The sequence below is a fragment of the Watersipora subatra genome, chromosome 7 (genome assembly GCF_963576615.1).
Source record: "Watersipora subatra chromosome 7, tzWatSuba1.1, whole genome shotgun sequence".
NCBI lineage: Eukaryota > Metazoa > Bryozoa > Gymnolaemata > Cheilostomatida > Watersiporidae > Watersipora > Watersipora subatra.
The window spans coordinates 19,587,914-19,615,743 of record NC_088714.1 but is presented as its reverse complement, the minus strand read 5'-3'; the positions used below and the strand labels follow the sequence as shown (position 1 = coordinate 19,615,743).

The 27,830-nt window shown below is 34.0% G+C and overlaps 1 protein-coding gene across 1 annotated transcript; it reads left to right on the top strand.

Annotated features, from left to right (window-relative positions):
* The first annotated feature begins 317 nt into the window (after positions 1 to 317).
* On the top strand, positions 318 to 26,025 carry LOC137400514 (arylsulfatase J-like). The gene is made up of 10 exons (XM_068086840.1): positions 318 to 492; positions 1,558 to 1,686; positions 1,964 to 2,072; positions 4,340 to 4,602; positions 5,834 to 5,992; positions 8,208 to 8,398; positions 11,405 to 11,576; positions 15,017 to 15,215; positions 16,957 to 17,139; positions 25,953 to 26,025. The coding sequence occupies exons 1-10, from the start codon at positions 342 to 344 to the stop codon at positions 26,023 to 26,025; spliced, it is 1,629 nt and encodes a 542-aa protein (XP_067942941.1). The 5' UTR covers positions 318 to 341.
* The last annotated feature ends 1,805 nt before the right edge of the window (positions 26,026 to 27,830 follow it).

Sequence of the window (27,830 nt, the reverse complement as noted above, 5' to 3'; positions counted from 1 at the left end):
TCACGCCTTTCCTAATGCATTTTTATCACAGCTTGAAAGCAATTTTAGTTCGAATCAACTTTTTTACTCTCAGATGTCACAAGGGAGCTATGGTCATCTTTGAATGTCAAAGCCATCGCTTAGTCTGACTAAAAACTAAGACGTTCCACAACGAGTCTTTGAAACTTACGTTAAACTTCCACAGAATGGGAAGATTATGACTTTGTTTTTAAACATTAAACTTCAAACTTTAGATGCTTCGAAGCGAAAGGCTGCTGAAAGCAACTGCATTGGTTGCTGTCATTAGCACACTTTGGTGTGTAGCTGCCGACCAGTCCAATCAACCTAACATAATTGTCATTATGGCTGATGATCTTGGCTACAATGATGTCAGCTATCATGGGAGTGAGATATGGACCCCTAACCTAGATCAGTTGGCTGTCATGGGAGTGAGGCTTGAGAACTACTACACAGCACCACAATGTGCTCCTTCTAGAGCGCAATTCCTATCAGGTGAGTGTGCAAAACCTTTCTATGTCTGTCCTAAATTATTATTTCTTAGTGGTCTATCACCTAAGTTAAATATTGATTTAGTTTTAATGCTAAAACACAAAATTAGATGGTCATTATGTGAAGATTATGGAAGTTTACTTCTAACCAAAATTGTAACAAAATGCATATTTACAAAACGATTCAATTTTGCGTTATAAAATCATATTCAATTTTTTCAAATGTTTACGAAAAACATCATAGCAAACGTGAAAATGCATTTAACAGGCATAAATAGTGCTATTTCATTGCATGTTTGTAGTTTAAGACTATTTGTTTTAAATTTTAACTTTTCTATAAATGTCCATAAGCAGTGCATTGGTTTGTTTTGTGTTTTTATGATGTTGTGCATTTGATGCACAACATCGGATGCACAACGTTGTGCATTTGATGCACAACAATTGTAAGATATAATTATGTCAGTTGGGACAAACAGCCAAATGGGTTACGAAATATGATCCACTAATTGTTGAAAAACAGCAGCAGCTACATAAGACCTTGACCTGTTCACTAAATGATCTTTGAGATACTTGTTAAAACAAGTGCATATTCAATTTCGGTAAACAGGAAAAATCCCTTCAATTAAAATGGTTACGCACCTGCTTTCTAGAAGGTTTCAAAATGAAAGAGAAGGAACTTTTTATGTCATAATGAAAATTATTTTTCACGATTTCATTATTTGTAAGTAGTTGAAGAAACAGCTATCTAAATCTACTAAAACAACTTTCTTCCAGTACTATACAAATAAATTAGAAATCACTTTGTTGTCTCAACATATTTGCTGTTACTAATTGTTATCATAAACTATTTAGTGTCTTATTTAACACTACTAATGCATGTACAATAAGTGGTAAACTACTGCATTTGAGTGAAACTAATTTTCAAAGTTGGTCCGCATTTATTTCATAAGTCCAACACTTTAATAGCGATCTGCATAAAGACTTAAAATGGAATGATATTTGTCAAAAAGATTTTTTAACACAACTTAACTTTTTCTTGAAACACCATATGATGCTGAACATCCAACAGGTCGATACAGCATTCACACAGGGACTCAGCATGCCAACTTTGCGCCGTGCAGACCAGTTGGCCTTTCTCTGGAATACCCAACTCTAGCTGAAGAGATGCAGAAGTTGAACTATAGTACACATATGATAGGTGCGTATTTTTAGTCATGCTCAGCATCTTGTTAACATTAGACCGCAATTAGTTAATAATATTGTTAAATACGAGTAAAAACTACAGAAGCTGGCTTTTTAATTTTGGTAATCGTTTTAGAATACAGCACAACATAATTTTAAAAATTTCCATTTGAAACAAAGCAATTTCAACTCAATGCAAACAAACTCATTTTTTGGAATTTTAATTTACTGTGTTTGAAAATATTGTAAAGATTTAATACATACCAAATTGAATGTGCTATACATATACGCAGGTAAATGGCATCTAGGTCACCACAAAGAAGACTATATGCCTACAAATCGAGGATTTGACACATTCAGAGGGTTTCTCTTAGGATCTGGAGATCACTATAAACATTCAAAGTGAGTTTTTAATTATTACTTGGGTTCCATCAATTTTACCTCACTCTTTGTATTAGATTTTACTTCAATATATATTTTTCGTTTCTTTTTGTTCATCGTAGTATATAGGTTATGCAACACAAGCAAGTGCAGATAAACCTCAAGGTATGAAACTAGTTTATTCTGATATTTGGTTTGATTTGATCTGAACTATATTTCACTGCCAATGCCGACAGAAGCACATCAGGACATATTGAAAAAATAGATTGATCAAATAAAACAACAGTATAGGGATTCAACAGAATATAGAAAAAACTTTTTGATATAAGGATTTTCTAGAAACTAGAAAATTTCCTAGCGAACTGTTTATGTCTGGCGTACTCAGTGGTTTTAGTTTGCTGGGTGTAGCTATGAAGTGGTTAAGAAAAATTTCTTTTTTAATTCCCTTTTTGCAAATTTTTTTTTATTTAAAAAAAAAAAAGTTCTCACTATCATTAATTAGATGAAATACTTTCTTGAGAACAAACTACCTTTTTTATAATTTATTCAGCAGCTCACAAACTTAATGGCAAATATGTCAGGCAACCATGTATAGTATAAAAATAAATTTGTCATACGGAAGTTTGAGAAAGGACTAAACACAAAATAATTAATTTTCTGTAATGAACTAAACCAACGAAGTAAAAAATTAAAAAGATTATTTTTGTCGATTGACTTATATGTAAAAAAAAGACAAGGAAAAGTATTGCTTTTGCGGTGCGAGGTGAAGAGTAATTAGGTAAAGACATTAATAAAAATATAAATCTAATCTAACTTTAACAAGAAAAACTTAAAATACTAACTGAGCTTCTGTATATTTTTGGTTTTATATTTTATATACTTGAATCTTTTTAATAATATTTTTGATCATTTTCAGTCTTTTCGCTTTTATTCGTCTTGTTATTTTCACATTCATCTTTATAATAATAATTACATAGTTTCATGTTTCTAAAAAGCTGATCAAAACAGGTTTGCTTGTATTTTTCCACAAATCTTTGTTTTTGACTTTAGTTGCAAGAAAAACATCGCCTTTTTGTATTTTTCATCACTCGTATATTTTCACTACCTTCTTTGATCTATCATTCACCACTTAGAAAATGACTGATGCATATATTCGTGCTCTTCATACACCTTACAACAAAGCTCTGCGAAGAAGAATTGTACACACATGTACTGATTAGTGAAGAAGAATTGTACACACATGTACTGATCAGTGAATAAGAATTGTACACACACGTACTGATCAGTGAATAAGAATTGTACACACATGTACTGATCAGTAAATAAGAATTGTACACACATGTACTGATCAGTGAATAAGAATTGTACACACATGTACTGATCAGTGAATAAGAATTGTACACACATGTACTGATCAGTGAATAAGAATGGTACACACATGTACTGATCAGTGAATAAGAATTGTACACACATGTACTGATCAGTGAAGAAGAATTGTACACACATTTACTGATCAGTGAATAAGAATTGTACACACATGTACTGATCAGTGAATAAGAATTGTACACACATGTACTGATCAGTGAATAAGAATTGTACACACATGTACTGATCAGTGAATAAGAATTGTACACACATGTACTGATCAGTGAATAAGAATTGTACACACATGTACTGATCAGTGAATAAGAATTGTACACACATGTACTGATCAGTGAATAAGAATTGTACACACTTGTACTGATCAGTGAATAAGAATTGTACACACTTGTACCGATCAGTGAAGAAGAATTGTACACACATGTACTGATCAGTGAAATTTCAATGTTTAGAAACTCTGAATTAAAACAGCATGTTGAAAGTTTGGGTGGCTATTCTCAGGTAATCATAGAATTATTCTGAATTAAGCTTAAGTTTTACATAAAAAAAGGTTATATTTTAGTACCATATCTGATACAGTATATGAATAGAAATATTATGCACTAAAAGCTAGTATGGAGACATGGATGTCTTACAGACATGATTTCTTGTCTGTCACAACTCATACATGTATTTACTGAAATATACAACAAACCAACTTTAGATGTTTGGTATGCTTCATGAATTGAAGCCCTTTGTCCTTGTGCTTTTATAGATACATGTATTTTTTTAGTATTAATTCAAATCTATGACTTGTCATTTTAATTAGAAAAAGTTTCAGTATATTTTTGTGGCTCCTTAAACTTGTCAAATGAGGAAAGGATATCCCTAAATATGTAATATTTTTGCTAAAACTCTTTTTACTCCAGGAAATATGGAAATCGAGACGGCATTGATTTTTATGAGGGGACAACACCCTTCAACAACACATATGGCATGTACTCAACTCATGTGTTCACAAGACGAGCTGAAAATATCATTAAACTACATGCCAAAGACGAGGGCAAGCCTATGTTCATATGGTTGTCCTATCAGGCAGTGCACACTCCTACACAAGTCCCTGCTAATTATGAGGCTATGTATCGGCATATTCCCGATAAAAACAGGAGACGTTTGGCTGGAATGGTTGCAGGTTGGCAAATAATGATTCTTTTTCTTTAGAAATTGTTTTCAGACTAAACCAGACACTCTTACCATTACCCTGAAACTATCACTTCTTTTGAGTCAAATTAATTTTTAATGAAATTTACACTGCTACCGAGATAGAGTGTAATACCTTATGGCAATATCTAGTCACAAGTAAATGTTTTAGTATTTTGTGTTTTATTACGGGAGATTTAGATATACAGAATTTTTGTGTTTCCTGTTATGGAGTTCATTTCTACTGAAATGCTTCAAGAGATTTTCAGAGTTTAAAAGTTGTACATCTTTTTTTGATCAGAACTAAAATTGTTTTATAATAGAAATAAGTTGGAAATTATTCACTTATTCTGTCACCTGTTCAAATATGTTTCCAGCGCTGTCCGCTATATAGTTTTTAAGCAACAAGTCATTGAGAAAACCTAGAAAAGTGAACTTTGTCATAATTTCAGGTAAATTCTCAATCAAAACTTAACTTGCATTGCTATGTCTATGGCTATATGTCTTAGTATCAAACATAACTTGCATTGCTATGTCTATGGCTATATGTCTTAGTATTGCCTGCTATTTACTTGCATTGCTACGTCTATGGCTATATGTCTTAGTATTGCCTGCTATTTACTTGTAATATATTTTGACCAATAATTTATCAAGACCTACCTAGACAAAGCTTGGGCTTCCCAAGCTAACCCTAAACTAGAATTGGTGATTTTGTTACCTTTATAAGTGAAAGTAGTTCTGACTTTTGATATTTAACTAAAAATAAAAAGTATTTTTCAAAATATTCAAATAGACTATATGCATTTCAGCGTTTGATCATATGTTTTACATGGCCGCTAATGTTTAGCTTTTTGGCCAAACCTCTATAACCTATTAGAGAACCTTGATATATGACTTTATTTAGGCTATGACCTAAATAAAAGCATTTAACATGAAGAAAACTATAGCTGATGTCATATAATTTGAACTGACCTCAGCATAAGTAAATTAATATCACCAATACTAATTTATTTTTTAATAGTAACGAGTATAATAATATTATTAATAATAATACATGTATTAACGACTTTAGGGCAGTCAGCCCGCAACATACTTTTCAAACACATTGAGTTTATTACTGCAAAAAGTTATATGTACATGTATATAGATATATAACAACCATTTATTCACAAGGATATTTGTGGGTAGAAGGTGACTGTTACTTAAGCTGTGACATTTTGTAGCATTGGATGAAGGAGTTGGTAGAGTGGTGCAAGCTCTGAAAGATGCCGGAGTTTATGATAACTCTGTTATAGTCTTTAGTACAGATAATGGAGGACAGGCTGGGGCAGGTTCTAGTAACTACCCTCTCCGTGGCAACAAAAACACTCAGTTTGAGGCAGGCAAGTATTCAGTCTATTAAGGCGCATAGTTTACGTCATTCTGATCCTGCTAATTGAGTGAATACCAAATGAGGCATATTAAATGCAATGAGAAGAGAATATATAATGTGATTAGGTAAAAGTCTGTCTCGTCTCATTTTAAATTAAAATAGCGCAAGCACTGGTGACTATAGTTTACATTTACCGCATATTCAGCTTCGTGTAAATGCTATAACTAGCATTAAGCCTGTCGATATTCGGGTTATTCACCACTTTTAACACTAATTGTTTCATGACAAAACTTTATGAACCCGTTAATTGAGGGCAATTATCCTTAATGCATACGAAGACGAATGCTTGAGTTTTTAACCAAATAGACTGTGGCCTATTTATACCATTAGTGAAAGCTTTAAGATTGTCGATTGGGCCTGGTATTGCTTGGAGTAGTAGTAGTAGTAGTAGTAGCAGTAGCAGTAGCAGTAGCAGTAGTAGTAGTATTGCATATTCTCACCCGAGAATATGTTAACAACACGGAACATCGTTTTATTATATTAAACATTTTTGTCTAAGTTTGCATGTGGTTGGCTGGCACAAGTGGTAGAGTGTTGTTGAATAGTTTATATTGTACATATGAAGGCTTTTCACAATTGTATATGTGACATTTATTGCTTGTTGCTTTTCCTTAATACAGGGTCAGGCTTGACGCAATGCATTACGTCAAGCACAACGTAAAGTAATCAGTGCTCGTTTGAATAGGTTGAGTTGAGCTGGTAGTTGTGTGCTCTTGTTCTTTTGCATTACAAACTGTGTATTATCACTCATTATGATCTTACTTCATTCTACAAGTGTTAGTCAAAAAAACTGATGGGCATGGGTTCGAGTCCAGTGAATAGCAATCTTTTACGAACCACTTTAATTCAAAAGGAAGGTTTCAAGATTTCAAGATCAAAGTTCTATAATCTACGTCGTAGAATTTTATAATCTATGTCGTATATTATAAATGCGCTACTTTCTTAGAATTTATCTGCAAAAAACGATTTCTAATTTATCTTAAACCAATAACTTTACCGCGGGATTAGAAGAAAAGTTATACACTCTTGCTAAGATCTTGAGTTAAAGGTGTGCAACTCCAAATCTATACAGCAGACTATAAATATAGTGGAATTTTCCACTGTTTACAGCTATGATAAAAATGCCCATGTTCTAAAAATGCTCTAATAGTGTTTACTCTGCATGAACTCCCTAGAAAACCAGTTATATAAATCTTAATGTCTGTCTTTTGTTTTCTGTCGTCAATGTGTCCAGCTTTAGCGATTAAAACCTTGGCATTGAACTTGCGATGGTTACAATTACAAGTATGCAATACGCAGACTAAGCTGTTCTTATTTTATTTAGCTTAACTACGGTCTCCTTATTGTGATTATAACTAAATATGTACAATTAATTATGAATTAACATTATCTTTTGCGTTTGTTCTTCTTTTAAAACTTTTTAAAAAAGTCAATTAAAAAATCATCATTATTTTTCTTTATTTGTAATTTTCAATTGTGCCATTCAACATCAAATGTTCTACAACAATGCAAATGTATCAGTACAGCTGCAATGTTCAATTTTTGATTATTACAAAGGGTAATCGCTAACAATTGTATAACTAAAAATATTCACATAGACATTTTCGAGTAAGAAATGTCTCTACATTCTCTTTCAGTTTGGTCAAATAAAATACCCTCGTGCGCTTCACTGATGTATTTAATTTTGATCTCAATTTTACGCTTGTGACAGTATCAACTATTGAGAGGTACCAATATAGTCGTAATCAAAAGTTTGATGGGTAGCTTCTGCAGCTACAGTAACCCTTTTTATACACGCAGTTCTATGTACTTTTTCTTATTATCAATTCAACATGTTCACAATTTATATTTTGACTTATCAGCTAGTTTTATTTGTATCAGTATCGATTCACTTTTCATGGTAATCATTGTAACAAATCATACTTTCTCTAGCTAGTACTTGCTAATTATTTCACATTTAAACACCTTTACGGTTGTTCTAATTTTTATCTTAATTTATTTTAATTGCACAAAATGCTCCTTTCATGATATGAAGTTTGAAAGTTATGATGATAAATGCTATATATGTTAAATAAAAATAAATTTTCTGGGGAAAGACTGTTTTATTACCCGGGCAACACTGAGTATTCATCTTGCCATTAATAAGTGCTACTTTGATTGTTCAGGCGTAAAAGGTGTTGGATTTGTGTCTGGGCCTGTGCTCTCTCGCAGTGGAGCAGTCAGCGAAGAGTTGATACACATCACTGATTGGATGCCAACTCTAATTCATCTCGCAGGAGGAGATGAATCCCAACTAGATATAGATGGTGTAAACCAGTGGCCCTCTATTAATTCTGGGACCTCTAGCCCTAGGGAGGTCTGTTTGCTTGTCTCAAATTGATTTAGTATGCATGTTTCTCTGCATGTCGACTTGAATGCTTTCTTGTGCATCCAGAACTGCATGATTCCTTATTATTCTGTGCTTACATGTTCATTTGTGACAGTCTATGCACTATTGGCTTTTACATTTATATCTCCTTTAGCAAGAACTTTATCTGTAATTACCGTTAAACTTCTATTCGCATGAAACATCGCGGTATTTTTTAATTCTTTATTCATAGTGGCGTTTTAATGGAGGTGACGTTCAAATAGAGGGTGGCGCTGTACTTTTCAAGGGCAGAGCGACATTAATGATGTCAGCTTCAGCATTTTTATTAAATTGCTATCCATTCACATCTAAGTATTAGACCGAGTTAAACAAGGAACTGCTACTATAGCCAGATGAAGCTATTAATTATTTCAATGTTGTTGCTTTTAAAGTGTCAAATATAAAACCCTAAAGCTTTGGAGTTAAAATACGGACATTGACATGCCATAACAATGGCTGCTATTACATCATACTGTGTTTCTAAAGAGTATTCTCATCATTCATCAAAATGCTTCAAAGTCTTCAGGTAAGATTCTTAACCAAATCATGAACGAATCTGAAGACAATGGATATAATTTAGACCTTAATGACTTCAAATCGGAGTGTAGTTCTGAGTATTGCACCAATCAATGTTCTCAGATATATCGTCACTGAAACCATGGCAACCACCACAGCAAAAACAAAATTATTATTATAATTATTGTTAGTATTGTTATAGTTATTATAACATTATTAATCATTATTAGTACTATTTTGTGGACACCTTTTTACTGATTACTTTCTATTATGGGTTCATAAAGCTAAAATATTGTCAAAGCGGCAGTCAAATAGAGGTGACATTTAACTAAAGAGTGGTGTTGTACTTTTCAACACTTCTCCTATGGTGGCGCTCTATTAGAGGTGGCATTCAAATACATGTACTGGAAAGTTTTACGGAATGTGTCTGCCTCTGTCTAACAAAGCAGTCAGATTGTGGCTGTACAAAATATTTATTTGCGGACAAAGAAGTAAGTTTGTTGGCTAACAGCAATACTCAAAAGCAACTAGAATGCAAAAAGCCATTTATGGCGTATTTAGTCAAGCAGAAAAGTTTTAAAAATGATGGTTTATACTTTTTGTTATTTAATTTAACAAGCCAAGCATTGATGAGCTGTAATCAAGTTGTTTTTGTGTTTTCACTTTAACGGTTGACTTGCAACAAAGTTTACAACATGGTTATTTAGTATCAAAAGGTTCACCATGTCCTACTTTGCTGTGTAGCAGTTTCAAATTATGTAGAAATATGATTGCAAGCTGTTAAAAGCTAAAAACCGAACAGTCATCACAAAAAGGACCATAGGTTTTGAATCTCTTATTTTGATGATGTAGTTAACTCGACGTGGTTAATGTTTTGACATGTGATGTTATCACGTGAAACGAAAGGCCAATAAAAGGCTCAATATAAAATGTCTCGTAGCACTAGCTTATGACAAACACTTCAGGTTTTACAGGAAAGCTTTTATCAAATATAGATGCTCGCTACTTTACAGTCCAGTTTTAGCTTGGTCTAATCATCTAGCCATAATCGGATCATGTGACCCATATTTCTCGCCAAAAAAATTCTGAAGCATTTTACGACTATCACAGGTGACTAACAGGCTCCCCATGTTTATCAGAGGATGATATGCACCTCTCGAAGAAAGGTTAAAAAATTAAACTGATTTTTAGGCTAGGTTTTGAGATATCAGTGCTCAAAAAGATAGCATTACAGTGCTAATGAAATAGACGCGTAAGGACGATAGACATGGTTTTATTGAAGACGTGGAGTTTATTTGTGAAAATATTTTGACGAATGAAGTTGCATGAAAGTGTAAACAGAAGCACATTGTGTTCAACTACATCACATTTGAGCCGCTTTGAGAAGGATTCCAACTTACAGTTGTTTTTGCGATGGCTGCAATACACTGTTCGTTTTTTAGCTTTTAAGAGCTTATAATCACATTTCCACATATTTTGAACTTATACAACACAACAGAGTACGAAATAGTGAACCTTTTGATACCAAATAACCGTAATGTAAGTTTTGTTTTGAGTCAACCTTTAAGATTCTAGATTTTCTAGCATGACCTGCCTTCTTAAAATCTACCTGCAGAAAAAACTTTTCTACGGTATTTATCCTAATCCTATAACTTTACTGCAGAAACAGATAAAAAATATACACTTCAAATCTGGAATAAAAGGTGTGAAACTCCAAATCATCGGCATTTTAAATGTCTTTGACTTCTTTGTTTTTTTATAAATAGATTAACAACAATAAGAAAAATGCTATGAGCTTTACCAATGCACATTTAACTAAGAGCCTTTTTATGAGGATGCTGCTCTAGCACCACATCAATAAATTCTGAAGATAACATAGTTGGTTGTACAATCTGAACTTTGACCTTTAATAATAATATATGCAGCAAAAATAGCCTTGAGGTTTTGTACTTGAGGCGGTTTTACAAACAGCTAGGATTAACAGCTAGAATTAACAGCTAGGATTAGTAATTGAAAAAGGCCATATTATACAAACAAGATTTTTATGTATAATGTTGGTCAAATATCATGACAAGACAGTCATTTTGGGTTATTAACCAAGCTAGCTAAAATATTTTTGTTGATCCAATGATAATAATAGTAATAATAAAACAGTTTGACGTTTATCTTTTGCCATGTCATCTGATATAAGCTGCTGCATGGTAATTGCATATGTAATTGGCTGGGCTGCAATGTAATATCGCAGCTCTAATTAGTTAATAGAGGAAACAAATCTAAATTTAATCTTAGTTGTTATAAAAATAAGTGTGAATTTTTGTTTCTTAGAATTTTAAATAATATTTTGTGACATTTCTTTCATCTACACTCCGATAGATACAAATGCGATGCAACAAGCGTGAGTGCCACATACTGCAATGAATTTTATTGTTACTTTCACAGGAAATTCTGCTCAACATGGATGAACTAGAAGTGTCCTCCCATCCAAGAAGTCAAAGCACTGTATTTGATACTCGTATTCAAGCTGGCATTCGATGGCAGAACTGGAAGTTACTCACAGGGGACCCAGGCTACCACCTTTGGGTGCCGTCTCCCTCCCAGGACTATTCTCTTTGTAAGATTCTTCCTTAAACAGTTTGAACTAGCATAGATAATGCTGTAAAGCCCATTTGAAATAATGAACTTTATGTATATTATTGCATGTCAACAAAGTGATAAATGCAAAACTTGCATTGTTTAGTTACTAAAAAACTTTGCAACAATAATGTGTTATTAAAGCGCATAGTTGTTAGTCTACAACATTGTTCAAAATTAGGATCGAAATTGCAAACAACAAAAATATTTACTACTAGCCAGGTGTTGCATGAGTAATAGAATCGTTACCTAATGAATTTAAGTAATTTACCTGGAAAGATAGATCGTCACTAAAATCTTTACTAAAACAATACTTGCGTTTTGAGCCAGTTTAACAATCGTTACGCATAATGGTCAACAGTGCTAGTTGTTAATCGGTTGCAAGGACTTTAAGAGTGAGTATATTAACCATTGTAATGACTATTTGCCCAATGTAGCTTAATCAATGGTTAAATTCGCTGCCTCTAGATCTGGAGGTTCTGAGATCAAATCCAGTGTCAAACAGATTTTTTACGGCTAGATTTTAATTGCTAAAACTGGGCACAGGGTGTAACAAAAAAACCAAATGTCCAAAAGACCAACACTGAGATTTATATATATACTAGCTGTATTACTCGGTGTTGATCGGGGAATAAAAAACTCTTTAGACAAAAAATTGATTTGTATTTAACATATAACAACATTTGCCATTCTAACTTTTAAACTTTATTTTATGAGAAAAGGGTTTTGTGTAGTTGAAATAAATTAAGTGAAGCAATAAAAACACTTGTAAAGATTTTCCAACTTTTTCAAACAACTGTAACGTTCAAACTTCATATCATGAGGAAAATGTTTTGCGTTGGTGAAATAAATTAAAAAAAATAAAACAACTATGAAAGAAAGGGTTTAAATGTAAACGGGAAATAGTTAGCCAAAAATAGCGAAATTAAGTCTGTTTTGCTACGATTACAATAAAAGATGGTTCGGTAATGATACAATTAATACGGACTAAGAAAACAAAATAAAATCCTGAAAATTGTAGTATAGAAGTGTGTGTGGTGTGGTGTGTGTGTGGTGTGGTGTGTGGTGTGTGGTGTGTGGTGTGTGGTGTGTGGTGTGTGGTGTGTGGTGTGTGGTGTGTGGTGTGTGGTGTGTGGTGTGTGGTGTGTGGTGTGTGGTGTGTGGTGTGTGGTGTGTGGTGTGTGGTGTGTGGTATGTGGTGTGTGGTGTGTGGTGTGTGGTGTGTGGTGTGTGGTGTGTGGTGTGTGGTGTGTGGTGTGTGGTGTGTGGTGTGTGGTGTGTGGTGTGTGGTGTGTGGTGTGTGGTGTGTGGTGTGTGGTGTGTGGTGTGTGGTGTGTGGTGTGTGGTGTGTGGTGTGTGGTGTGTGGTGTGTGGTGTGTGGTGTGTGGTGTGTGGTGTGTGGTGTGTGGTGTGTGGTGTGTGGTGTGTGGTGTGTGGTGTGTGGTGTGTGGTGTGTGGTGTGTGGTGTGTGGTGTGGTGTGTGTGTGGTGTGTGTGTGGTGTGTGTGCGCGCGTGCGTGTGTGTGTTAATGTGTTACTAAAAAAAGGTTAATGTTCCAACAGAAGATATCCATCAAAACTTTGAATAGGATGTTACCGGTACTTCTCGATACTGGTACAAATGTAAAAATGAGATATCGAGCGATCTTTGTCTCACCGAATGGAGAGAGATTGTCGAGGCTCTTCATACAAAAATAGTACAATTATCCGTGTGAAAAGATTCAACCTTGACCGCAATGCAGCAATTGAACCTCATGAAAAACCAAAAATAGAAGTTTAGGAAAACACGAAAAAGCATAGTGTTGCATATACATGTACTTGGGTCCACAATATTTCATAACAGGGGCATCGTAACGCATGGACGCAAGTAGCGTGTGCATACAATATATGATAAAGACTTAGATCATTATGCCTTGTATAGCTCATTGAAAGAGTGTCTGGATTGTAAACTTGTCGGAGCAATATCCGTGAGTTCCAATCCATCAGATTGCAAAATTTTAAATCCAAGATTTTAATAGCTATAGTTGGACATACACAATATACACGGATACACAGATACACGAATACACAGAAAACAAACTTTGAGAAATAGATAGATAGATAGATAGACACACTTCCAATACGTTTTGAGCGGTTAATCTATCACCCACTGACAGTTACTTTTTATCTGATTACATGCAGTCCCTGCAACAAATAGCCATTCATTAGCATTATCATTGCCTCTCAATTAGTCTTCAGCGACAAATTCAGCCTGATAGTTGCTTCGATAATAATTTCTGATGAACCACATACACGTATATAAAGCATTGATGTTGTTTATAGTTCATCCCAGTATTGCTATAGCTCAGAGTGCAGTGTAAAAAAAAACAAAGTTTCAATCTCATCAAATGAAACCTGGTTTGATTTCTTTCAGCATCACAATAAATTAAGGTAAGGCCGTTGTGCAAGCAAGACATGTAGGCCTAAACGGGTATTTCCCAATATTAACATGAAACTTTTTTAAAATGATATGTAAGCGGTATACTGGTGCTTTCAACTCATGCTCCTGTACCCTCTTGAATTTCACAATATTTTATCTAAATACTAAACTTATGCCTTATTTTTTTCAAGATAAATCATTAACTGGAAATGTTTTAAAATGTCAATGTTGTCTGTATAGTTCAAAGTGTTTTAACTGTTATTAGTGTTTAACCGTCATTAATTCAGTGGATAAATTAGATATCTGCTTTAAATTTGTCAGGGTCATGATACATTAGAACTGCTCTGCATTATTGCAAAGCAGTGCACAGTAATTTTTCAATATGTTACATCTTTCAAATAAGAAGTAGAAATTTACTGCTATAGAAACAGAGCAAACTGTTTTAACATTTGCTCAACTGTTAACAAGTATTAAATGTTTTAACAGTGTCTTATACAACTCTAAAGAGTATAAAATAACGTTTTTAGCTCGAGAATCACAAAAAAAAACAGTTTTAAAGGTGCTTTGAGGCTGTTAGGCTTTAGTACTTGAGTTCTACTAAGTTCTTGTTCTGAAGACATAAAGCCTTCCCTCAAGTAATGATCTGTTTTTAACATGAGTTGATTTGCTGAGACAGTAAGAAACATTCGTCATATACATTGTATGTATACGCCCTTCAAAAAACACTAAATATGAATTAGAAAATAATTGTAAAAATTAATCAAACAGTTCCAGGTTTGAACTTTCTGGAAAACCCAGAGTCTGGATAGCGCAATGGCATGTAATGTATCAACTTAATACTGATATGCATAACACAGACAAAAAAAAGACTAACACAGGGCAAACTGTTAGGCTCAAAAAGTGTCTACCATACATTTAATAATGTGAATATTGTTATTTTATAAACTATTAGTATACTAATATAATATAAAACTAAAGCTAGTCAGTCAGATTTCTTTGTAGACAACTCAATTGCTGAAGGAATCACAAACCGTAAAGCTGCGCTCAATGAAACGGTTTTTCTGTATAACATAAACCTCGACCGAGCGGAGACGTTAAACTTTGTTGACATGATGCCAGACCTTGCTGCTAACCTACTCGCAAAATTATCAGCTTACCAAAATACTTCTGTTTCTGCTTACAACCCTCCTTATGACAGAAGGTGAGTTTTCTGTAAATGCATAATAAAAATAAAAAGGCAGCTGTTGGACAGAACATTCTAAGCTCGCACTTAATGAATCCTTGTCTGATAATTTGTTAACTCGACTAGCAGACCTAACTCTTACTGCTTAGTGCTCATTGACTTCCACTGTGGTAAGAATTCCTAATGCAGAACAGGAAGCCTCTTAACAGGAAGCCTCCTAACAGGAAGCCTCCTAACAGCCTATATACGTACATCATAATCGGCATTTATTTATTGGATATCATCTATCATTATATATATGACTCAAGACTCGGAGCTAACACTGCAGCACTGAGAACAACTAAAACATGGTGCACTATATTGTATCTTATTTTATTCCCTTGAATATGCTGAAGCTACAAAACTTTGTTGAACATGCTCATCATTAATTCAGTGAATTAATTAGATATCTGCCTTAAATTGTCAGGGTCATGATACAATTAGAACTGCTTTGCATTATTACAGAGCAGTAAGCAGTAATTCTGCAATACATTACAACTTTCAAATGCGCAGTAGAAATTTACTGCCACAGAAACTGAGCTCTTACTGCAAATTGTCTGCTGTGATCTACTAGGCATTTAATTCTATGACACATCACCTGAAGCCCAACAATTCATGTACGCTGTGAATGAGCATTCATCAAAACAAGAAACTGAATGTGCACTGCAACTGTTCTAAAGTATAAGTTTGATAGTGTGGATCAACTGACACTGCTGGCTTTCTAAGCATTTGTACTGTTTTGTACAAAATTGTAGATGCTATGTGTAGCAAGCTCAAGAACGTTTGCTCTAACACATATATCATTTCAGAGTAGGGAGTCAGGCATTATAACCATTCTGATAAAATTGGGGTCTTTGTATTGTATTCTCTTTAACATTGTATATAAACCATAATAGATTCGCATCTGCATTATATACAACATGCTGTTTGGGATCAAGTTTGCCCGCACATACTCCAGTTTGAGCTGCATTCAAATCTTGCAATTAATTTGTAGTTGCACCAAATTCAACTCAATACTGGTTCTGTTAGGATTTTTCACAAAATATGCTTTGCATGTAAATACAGTGTAATGAAATGGCTCCAACATAATGCGAGCTAGCAACACTCCCACTACATTGAGCACTGTATACTGCAGTAGGTGATACTCCCACTGCACATATGCTATTTTCTGTGTATTAGAAAATAGTTGTACTGTGTGTACACTGTATACTGCGCAGTAGTAAAAATATAAAATTTAGTTATACGACATGGCTGTTGCACTCTTAGCACTCTTGTTTTATTATTGTTTTAATATTGTTTTTTTTAAATAAAGCAGATGCGGTTTACATAGGTGTGCGGTTAGCAGTCCGAAAGTACGGTACATACATGTTCAAAAAAATATTCACTGTAACTGCAATGCATTTTACATCTTGGCATCAGTAAGTATAATCATCAATGAGCGGCTAAGATTTTTTGTTAAGGTCACAACCATGAATTTTCACCACCTAAAAATCCTGCCTAGCATAGCAATAGACCAACATATGAATACATTGAACTGTACCAGAAATGATACTACTAAATCGATAAAAAGCAGGTTTGCTATCAACCGATAATCGATAAAATTCTCAATCATGTCAATCAGTTCTGTTGAAATAACCAATTTATTCTCGATCTCAACTTCATATCGCGAAATTTTCATGTCTGAACTTTAACCGTAATTGACTACTTGTCTCTTTTTTAGGTGTAACCCAAGCAAAAATGGTGGCTTCTGGGGTCCATATGTAGGAAAAATTAGAAAATCAAAGACAAAATCTGAAGATGAGAATCGACAGCAGCAAAGAGAAAATCGACGAAAGTTGGAGTCAACCAAAGAGCCTCCTAGAGACAGAACAGAGACTGTGCCGATCATAGAAAGCAATAATGGGCAAGAGAAAAGGAAAAACTTTTTTCAGCGCAAAAATGATAAACTTTTCCTTTTGCAACCAAAAGACAGAAAAAATTAAAAAGAAATCTTTGTAGCTAGCTGTTATGGCCAGCACCACTTAGAATCTAACTTGCTTGGTAGATTTCTTGTGTTATGCACTGTCTGCAGACTACAGCCATTAAACTATGTAAATGCAGTTGTTTTTCATACGAAGGTAATTATGTTTTATGACAACTAGTATGCTAGTAATCTCGTGGGTGTGAGAGACCATCATGTGTAGTCATTATACCCATAATTAACTCATAGCGATGTGATGGTAGCGTGCTCACTTTATAATCTGATGGTCAGGGTTTGATTTCCATTTGAGGCAATCATTTCTCCTAATGCTCTTAAAATAGCTACAAATGGTTGGATGGGTACAGCCCTTATTACAGTAAAGGTCACATACGAGCATATTATATGGCTGCAGAAGTCTTGGGATGCTGGTTATTTGAATGTTCACTTATGTAAAAATCAGTAGTTGAGCTTGTTTTGTACTGACTCAGTCAATTCTTCAGTTTAATCATAAAAAAATGCAACCTTATAGAAATATTTTTAGCTTACTGATATTGTCATCACATTAAATATTTTGCTGACTTTTTGGAGAGTTCACTCAAACCTGCAACTTATACAACATAACAAGCCTTTACTAGTTCTACTACTAGTTGACTCTACTTGCACATAAAATATATGCTTTTTAATAAATAACTGATTATGTTTGGTGATAAATAATCACTTTTACAACATATCAAAATACATACATATGTACAGGTATGTATGGGTGAGAAGTGTATGTCTTGTTAACCTTATTAACTGTTATCTGGAAGAAGAGCAGCGTTCTAAAAAGAATTATATATTTGCTAATAATTGGAGGTAATATACTGCTTAGCCACGGTGATTTGCTTGCTACAGTGACAACTAATAACATCTAATCTTGCCTTCTTAGTAAGATGGCACAGTTGGCTTGGGTTGCAGCTGGTGCCTGGTAGCTTTACCTGGCTTGGGTAAAGTGCTAATGAATTATGACATGGGAAATTGCAATCCAGTGACCACTCCTATCAAGTGTGTGCTAAGTTTGAGAGATCAATTGACTCTGAACAAACTGTAGATCAAAACATGTATTAGTGAGCAGTGGGAAGTTTCGTTCTTGTTTGGAGAAACCAGATCAGAAATATCTCAAGCATTAAGCTCAGTTGCCAGATTTTCATCAAAGCTAAGTAAACACTACTAGCTATAGCCTGGAAGACAATATTGTGATACTTAAAAACCATAAGAAACTTACGCATCCGTTACACACCAACTGAAGATGTAAATGATATGGTTTCTCACTCAGACGCAGATTGAGTAAGTGATATCTCTGACACTGATTGGGTAGGTGATATCTCTGACACTGATTGGGTAGGTGATATCTCTGACGGACTGGGTGGGTGATGTTTCTGACACTCTGGGCAGGTGATATCTCTGACACTCTGATAGAAAATCAACATCAGGATATGCAGTGCTTATTGGAGCAGGTGCTGTCAGTTGAGAAGTAAGAAATATACTGTAGCAGTGCTATCGACTGCTGAAGCAGAATAATACAGTAGACGCTCCTATAACATAAATAATCCGTTCAAAGAAAGTTTAAAGTATAAGGTTTTTATGTTATACAAACAGTAAAATGCTTGTACATTGCCTAACCCGTTTCAAAATCTTCCCCAAACGCACCCATTTGGCAACTCAAATAGGAAAAAAAAAACTTAATTTTTAATTTAACGAATGTACAGTTATTGTGGTATTATTGATTATTGATTCGTATCGACATCTTTGCTCTTTTCTTATCACTTCCACTTGGTTTAGTCGCCACAATCATGTTAACTCGCGCTAATTAAAGAGAGGCGCAAACATTCAAAGTCAATTTACATCAGTTCTTTTATTTTTTTCTACACATCAACGTCAATGCAGCGAAGAAGAAAAATTGTTCATGCCAGTCTAACAATAAAGTAAAACAAAAATGCATCTTTACTATAATAAAAGCGAGGTCTGTCTGTTAGTCCATTTATCGAGAGCTAGGATTAAAGGTTAGAATGAAACATCACTTGGTAGACCAACACTCTAACACCTACACCAATAGACCACCTTTTGGTGTTTCTGAATACTTGTGCAGCTACTTATTACCTGAGCTTTATTGGCACACACCTAAAGACCTCTCTTGGCCTATTAAACTACCAGAATATTACTACAGTAGATACTCCTACAATATAAAACATTTGTTCTTTTGGTTTTTACATTATATGAACTTTAAAATGCATTTTAATTGCATAATTCGTTCCAAAATCTTCTCAAACTCACCCCTATGGTGCTTTAAAAAAGAAAAAAATACTAGACTTACATTTTTAATTTAATGATTGTACATTAACTGTTGCATTATCGATTTGTGTCAGCAACTTTTCTCTGTTTTATCACGTAAACTTGGCTTAGAGTTCATGATTACGATAAATTTACGTTAAACTAATGGGAGCTCACACTTGCAATGGCATTTTTAAATTGATTTTATTAAAGTTAAGGAGAATGCACACCTTCAACGTTAATTTACCTCAAGTGTTCATTTTATTCTAGACAGCAAGGTCAGCAAGGTCTATTTTGAGAAAGGAAAACCATGAAAATGTTTTACATGTCTCAAATGAAGTAACACAAAACCATAATTTTACTATAATCAAAGCAGTGACTATTTGTTTATCCGTCTATCCATTAAAAAGGATTCTAGACTTTGATAATAAATAGCTTTCGATGATACTCCAACTTGTGACATTCATATCGATAGACCGACACTTCAACGCATACACCAAATAATTGCGCTGATACTTTACTATACTTTACTCATTACTTATTATCTGTGTTTTATTGACACATCTGGCAATTTCACATGGGGAAATAGACTGCCAGGGTACTAGTATACATAATAGATATAACCATACACAGGGCACCTCGGGTTACAATTACCCTACTATACGTCTTTTGGCCTCATGATGTAGAAAACGGTGTTTCTTGTCTCCGCAATACAACATTTTTTCCGTCATATGACATCAACAAATCTTTTTTGCAAAATTCAGATTTGGCAGTCAGTGTGCTCATTCCGTCGAAATAACGAAAATGCTGATATGCTATTCGTCAAAACCCCTCCCACAGTGCTTGAAAGAGATAAGATGCTTGCTCTCGTTATTCGTTCTAAGTTATAGCAAAAATGAAATCGGAAACAGTTAGGTGATCCAGTTTTAGACGATGACAAAATTACAGTTTAGTTTTGTAAAATACATACTGAAACTTAGCTTCAAGTATGTGCTTAGTAAGCTAAATTCATTTAGTTAAATTCAGCGCTTATGTTATACGTCTGTTTCAAAGGTAAGAACTCTCTACTGTGCATACTGTACTTAGTACAATGTAATGCTACATTTTATTTCAGATCATAACCACTCAATATACTAAATACACTAAATTTACTGTAGGTAACTATAGTTCCTAAGGTTAACATACTATTTTGCTACTAATTTTTAATATGTGCAGTAAGTATATAGAATTTCACTGTTTCGCCAGGGGGGTCTTCATTAGATATATTCTACGGGTTTTTATACCCCTCTATACGACATTTTTGCCATAAGATGCCAAAACGGTAACAAATTAATTCGTATCACAAAGTTTCACTGTACATCGTTTTCTCTATCAAGTGAGGCAAGGAAAAAATGATATCTTTAAGACTAGCCATGAGAAGAGCGCTATTTAAATAGAATTTCAAACTTGCCACAATTTCACGCTTTACTTTATATGAAACTTTTAATATAGTACTAAACAATTACTCTACATAAATTTTTTAGGTTATTTTGAATTTATGTTATAGAAGGTATACATTATTAAAACTTTTACTGTATATATTTTTGAGAGACCCCTCCCTATATGCTGTTTTCTCTCTCAAATGTGGCAGAGAGAAAACGATACTTTCACGGCTAGCTGTAAGACTCTCATTATTTAAATCCAATTTAAGGACTTGCAATGACTTGACACCTCACATTATTTGAAATTATTTACAAAACATGATGCAAAAACTTAACAAAAATTTTTTAGATTAAGCTAAATTTTTATTGAAGGACGTATACGTTTATATGAGCGTCTGCTGCACATTGCTTTTAGTGCTGTTACTCAAGGTGTGCTGAGCATGTAGGAAGTAATTGATGTACGACCTCAAAAGGGGAATGTGCCAGTCCTACTACCTTTATGGAAGGCAATCAAAGCACTATAGCAATAATTAAAAATCTTGCACTTCATGCTACAACAAAGCATATTGAAATTAAGTACTGCATTGAAGGATGTATACGTTTATATGAACGTCTGCTGCACATTGCTTTAAGTGATGCTACTCAAGGTGTGCTGAGCATGGAGGAAGTAATTGCTGTACGACCTCAAAAGGGAAATGTGCCAGTCCTACTACCTTTGCAATCAAAGCACTACAGCAATCATTCAAAATCCTGCACTTCATGCTAAGACAAAGCAAGTTCACATTAAGTACCAGTGTTCAACAAGCTATCATGGACAATATTATTACCATGCACTACTTCTCAACCAATGTGATGGTCGCTGACATTTTACCAAACCTCTGGCTGCAAATCAGTTCTGCATCCTAAGCGAGAACCGAGGCATGTTTTAAATGCTATCTATTTAAGGTGTGTTAAAATGCTGTTTATAATTTGCAGATGATTATACATTGGATGATGACGGCCAACTGTGCTGATGTTTTGCTTATGACCTTGATGCCAGCTGTCCCACATACTCACAGTTAATATTGTTTAACCAAATGCTGAGAATTAGTCTGCTAATTGCTTTCACATTGCTGTTTTTTAACTTATTTGTGGTTTCTAGGTCAGCTGTTAGAATAAACTTGGAGCAGATGCTAGACTCCTCAATGCAATGCTTGACACATTCATAGTAACTACAATCGCTGGAGTAAGGTACAAGCGTTAACAGCTGAATATTGAATGCAACAGTTTTAACAATCACCGGAGAAAATAAAGTTTTTTTTATGGTTGTGCATTAATAATCTACATACAAGTACAGAATAAACTAAAATCATTGTAACTAAATGTTTCTATAGACTCTAAGAAAACTTCATATTTATGCTCGTGCTAACTTTTATTAGTTGGCTGTTCTTAGAGACTCCGTTGTTATTGTTATATTACCAGATTAATAAAATAGACAAAGCTAAATTTACAAACTTCATTTTTACAAAATTAATGCTAACATTAAGCAAAATAATAACAATAATGATGAAGATAAAGGTGACTATAATGCTTATAGTTTGTTATATAGAAGTCATGCCAACACTATTTTGAGCAGCTATGAAGCAAGCTCATTTATAAGCCTTAAAGGTTGACTTGCTTCAAAATTCACATTACAGTTATTTGGTATCATAAGATTCACCATGTCTTACTCTGTTGTGTTGTAGGTGCCAAATATGTGGGAATGTGATTACAAGCTCTTAAAAGTTAAAAAACGAACAGTTAATCGCAGCCACACGAGACCGCCGTAATTTGGATTATCTTTCCAAAACGGCTCAAATGTGATGTAGTTGTGGTAGATGGTTTCTGTTTACACTTTCATGCAACCTTATTCGTTGAAATATTTTCACAAATATGCTTTACGCATTGAATAAAACCATGTCTATTGCTCTTACGCGTCTATTTTATCGTCATTGTAATGCTGTCACTTTTAGCAGTGATATCTTATAACTTAACGTAAAAAATTGTTTAATTTTTTAGCCTTACCTCGAAGGAGTACATATCATTGTCTGATAATCACGACGAGCCTGTTGGTCACCTGTGATAATCGAAAAGTGCTGCAAAAATTATTTGCAAAGTATTGGGTCACATGATCAGATTACGACTTACCAATTAGACCGAACCAAAACAAAACTGTAAAGTAGCAAGCATCTATATTTGATACGGGGTCTTTGGTAAAACCCGAAGTGTTTGTCATAAAACATTGTTACGATAAGTTATATATTGAGCTTTTTATTGGCCTTTCTACTCACGTGAGAACATCACATGACAAGACAATAAATAAATTTCATGACTACGTCAGAGAAATAAAGAGATTCCAATCTACGGCGGCTTTTCGTTTTTGAGCTTTTAAGAGCTTGTAATCACATTTCCACATATTTGGCACCTACAACACAACAGAGTAAGACATGGTAAATCTTTTAATACTAAATAACTGTAATGGGAATTTTGTTGCAAGTCAACCTTTAAATATTAAAAAAGGTTTTTTTAAAACAAATTTATAATATACTAGAAGTTCCACTGTCATACAGCCCACGACCAAAGTAATAACGGAAAAAAGAAAGGGCACTGTTGGTTGTTGAAACAGTAGTTCTCATCAGGAATTGACTGAGTATGGTGTAAATGAGACTTGTTTGAGATGATATAAAATAAATTTGAGGGAGCACGACTCAAAAAAGGCACAACTAACAATTTATTTTGGAGGTAAAGTTGGGTTGAAACCAGGTATACGAGTAATTGGTAAATTGTTGATATTACAATATCTGTTATAAGTACGTATACAGGTCGTGCACTCTAGTCTCCTCTCTTTTGCGTTGTAAGAATTGGTCATTGATAGCTAATCGAGTGATGAGATCCCTAGCAAAGTTGTTAAAAAGTAATGTAAGTCATTGATTTATGATTTGATTTACTCAAACTTATGTTTTACAATAATAAAATAAATATTAATTCAAGCTGTAGACCTAACCTACTGTATGTAATTTAACAACAGCAATAATGAAATATGTTTATTATTTATCTCTTATTATATTGAAACGCAATATTAAAAGTAAAATGGCAAGCTGCCGTGTAATATACAATTTGAAAGTTGGTTGTTGGTTAAAATAAATATTAATTCAAGCTGTAGACCTAAACTGTTGTACGTAATTTAACTAACAACAGCAATAATGAAATATGTTTATTATATCTCTGAAATGCAAAATTAAAAGTGAAACGGCAAGCTGCCGTGTAATATACAGTTTGAAAGTTGGTTGTGTTGTAAATGTAGAATGGTTTTGACAGCGATATGTAACAGAAAGCAAGTGTTGGCATTCACGCGTCTGGAAGTTTTATGCAACCTGGAGTCAGTGTCGTATAGGGCACTATACGATACTGACTGGAGTGAAATAAAGAAATATTCTTGTCATAAAGGGGCATTGTAGCAACGCCCTACCTTGTAGATAAGATGTAAAGAAATCTGGCTGATGTTCTAGATAATTTGAAAAACCTTCGGTAATTGGACAAAAACGTAGGCTGATAAACTGTGTACCACATTTTCGTACCTGTAAATTGGTTTACGCCTCAAGCAGTCTACGTTATTTACACAAACCTTCTTGGCAATTAAACAATGCCATAGACTGGTGAAATGAGCACGTTTTTCTCGTGAAATACGCACTGGTAAATAGTTCTACTATCTGTCGCACGGCCTTATTGGCGTATCGTATGGCGGTCATAACTATTAATAAACCAAGCTTTTCAAGCGTTTTGGGGCAAGTTTTGGCCAAATTAATCTGTCTATTTATGTATAATCCGATCAGATGAGTTAGTTTCAGGGTTTTGCAATAATCTTTCAAAGACTTGGTAACATATTTAAAAAGGTTTGTATGTGTTTTGTATCGTTAGTATATTTAAACGACTCTACACAAAAATGGTTAAATTTGTTGATGAGATTTTAGTGCAAGGGTTTGCGACGGCGGTTAATAAATAATTTTTAGGAGTTGTGTGCACATGTGCATTTATCATAAATCTCCCAACAAATCGCTTCGCTCTTGTTTGGTCGTGGGAAAATTGTTTGCCATTAAATAAAATATCTTATCAATGCCTAGGTAGTGCCAACCAAAATTGAGTTTATAAAATGGCTACCAGTTTTGATTTAGTTGAACTCTACCATTAGATTTTCTCACAGTAGGCCAGGTCCTCTGGAGTTATCTTACCAACATCTTTGAATTATAATGTCACAAAGACCCAAATAAGTAAACATCTAATGTTTACACGTACAGTGTATTAACAAAAAACAAAACATGAACTTACAAAAAAGGAAGGCTTTTTTGATAGATTAGAAGGAAATCTTTTCACGCATAGATTAGAAGGAAATTAAATTCTGGCTATGAACATCTTTGCTATACTTGAGAAGGTTTTAATGCACACAATCCTTGTGCATATCTATTGCCTACTGATGTCCTATAATCAGTTGACACGCTCCTCTGGAATATTACTTTAATGAAGTTGATGTTGCTCTGCATTGTCCAACAAATTAATACAGACAATGAATTACAGAATTAAAGATGTAAACATACATAAATCAATTTTAGACTGATTTTATGATTGAATTTAGCGTAATGCGAAACTACAAATGGTATTATTTTTATGTGTATATCACATTAGTATTTGTGAGCCCTTATCATGACCTGTTTGTGTCTTGCAGCTAATGTCTTCTGTTGAATATGACCTGTTTATGTCTTGCAGCCAATGTCTTCTGTTGATTATGACCTGTTTATGTCTTGCAGCCAATGTCTTCTGCTGAATATGACCTGTTTATGTCTTGCAGCCAATGTCTTCTGTTGAATATGACCTGTTTATGTCTTGCAGCCAATGTCTTCTGTTGAATATGACCTGTTTATGTCTTGCAGCCAATGTCTTCTGTTGAATATGACCTGTTTATGTCTTGCAGCCAATGTCTTCTGTTGAATATGACCTGTTTATGTCTTGCAGCCAATGTCTTCTGTTGAATATGCTAAAAAGAGAAGAAGAAAGAATTGAGGAAATATGTGATCAGGAAAAATAGAAAGAGAATGAGAGAATAAAATAAATAAATATAATCAGTGAGAGCGGTAAAGATGAAATAAAAGGAAAAATAGGAAAAAAAGGGAGAAAAAAAGAAAGAGTGAGAAAGAGCGAGAGAAGGAGATTTTTAGGCTAATAATTAAATAAAATGAGGAGAAGAAGAGGCAAAAGGAAAAAAGAAATGTGATAACTGTCTTTAACAGAATGTAGGCTGTTTATTTATAGACAGATTAACTCTCTTTTCTAAACCATAAATAAGGCGAATAAACTTTGAATTTTGCGCCTTGAATTAACTTATGTACTTGACTTATGTACTTGCACTGGCAATAAGGAAAACAGATCATGGATTCGGTACATAGCTTTTGCTTGTAAGCCATTACTTGATGCTTGGTTCATGTTCTCAAATGATGCGGAAATATTTGGTAATTATCTCCTCCGAGATACCAGAATTTTAAGATACATTTTAGCTTTAATAGCGTTGACTATTATCAAATCTAATATTATTTGTTAGTTCCAATTTACAACTTATTTTAACAGAAGTGTAAATTTAATTATTTAACTTTAAATTAGAGTAAATATAATTAGTTTTAGTGCATCCGCACTGGAATAAGCAGATTTGTTGTCTAATCAGGTTCCGCTTCACCAGCTGTAATGCTTTGGAACGAGTAGGGTGAAATCCATGATCATGAAGGTGGATTTCCTTGGAGTCTGACACTTCCAGCACCCTGATACTATTCCTACTGGGATAACCAGGGTGTCCTATTTTTGTTAGTGTGGATTGGTGTGTATGCACAATCCCCAAATACCGAACATGACTGATTTTAGTTAATCTCATTGGTGAGATTGACTCATTGAGCTACTAATACCTAAAGCTACCATTGAGATACTCAGTGGTAGCTTTAGGTTTCCTTTTTTAGTTATTGCTAGTCTTTTGTTTTCGATGTAAAAGTGATGCTGTTTTTGTACAACTAGATAACTGAGGAGCAACTCTCATCCTGTGCAGTTCCTTCAACTTCTATCACACAATTAGTTTTAGTGCATCCGCACTGGAATAAGCAGATTTGTTGTGTATTCAGGTTCCGCTCTACCAGTTTAGTCACTCGCATTATTAATTATGTCATATGGAAGGAAAAACAATTGATTGTCTTTCCTTTATGCGTTCCTAGTCTTACTGAAAACACTCATAAAAACTAGTATAGGGCCTACTTCTCAAGCATTATTACGATTAAGTAAAAAGTTAATTCAAATAGTTATTAATTCATTAATCAATTCAATAAATTAATTAAATCAAATCGGTAATCTTTATTAGGATGAGTAATAATTGAAACATGTTGCTCAATACATTATTTTAATCACCACTTTTAGTTAGAGTATTGCCCCAAACTCGATTGTGCACATTAGTAAGCATACAAAACATGCCAAAATACCTGAAAAAGACTATACCTATAGGTATATTAGACAATACAGAGAGAAGAATGTTACTTGATGAAGATTTGTCTCCCTTGCCACTTACTTAATTAGTGTTTGTCTTCAACCAGTTTAATGAAATGGTGCTTACCTACTTGGCTATTGATTTGTTAACTCTGACTCGGTTGGGTTATTTATAAACATTGAATTAGCAAACTAATTTATCGGTCAATAAAATTTGTTGAAACCAATTTTACCAAGTATTTTCAAAGTGACATTTAAAATGGTAATGCTGTAATTATTTCTATCAATAATGATTAACAATAGAAACATTTTTTTAACAAAATATGGTTTGACAAATCTTTCCATTGAAAGATTATTTTCAGTGGTGGATGTTCC

Excerpts from the sequence above, each read along its gene's own strand:
- LOC137400514 (XM_068086840.1), top strand. The coding sequence starts at position 342 with ATGGCTGATGATCTTGGCTACAATGATGTCAGCTATCATGGGAGTGAG. Across the intron at positions 493-1,557 it reads TAGAGCGCAATTCCTATCAG|GTCGATACAGCATTCACACA; the intron begins GTGAGTGTGCAA and ends AACATCCAACAG. Across the intron at positions 17,140-25,952 it reads ATCATAGAAAGCAATAATGG|CCAATGTCTTCTGTTGAATA; the intron begins GCAAGAGAAAAG and ends TATGTCTTGCAG.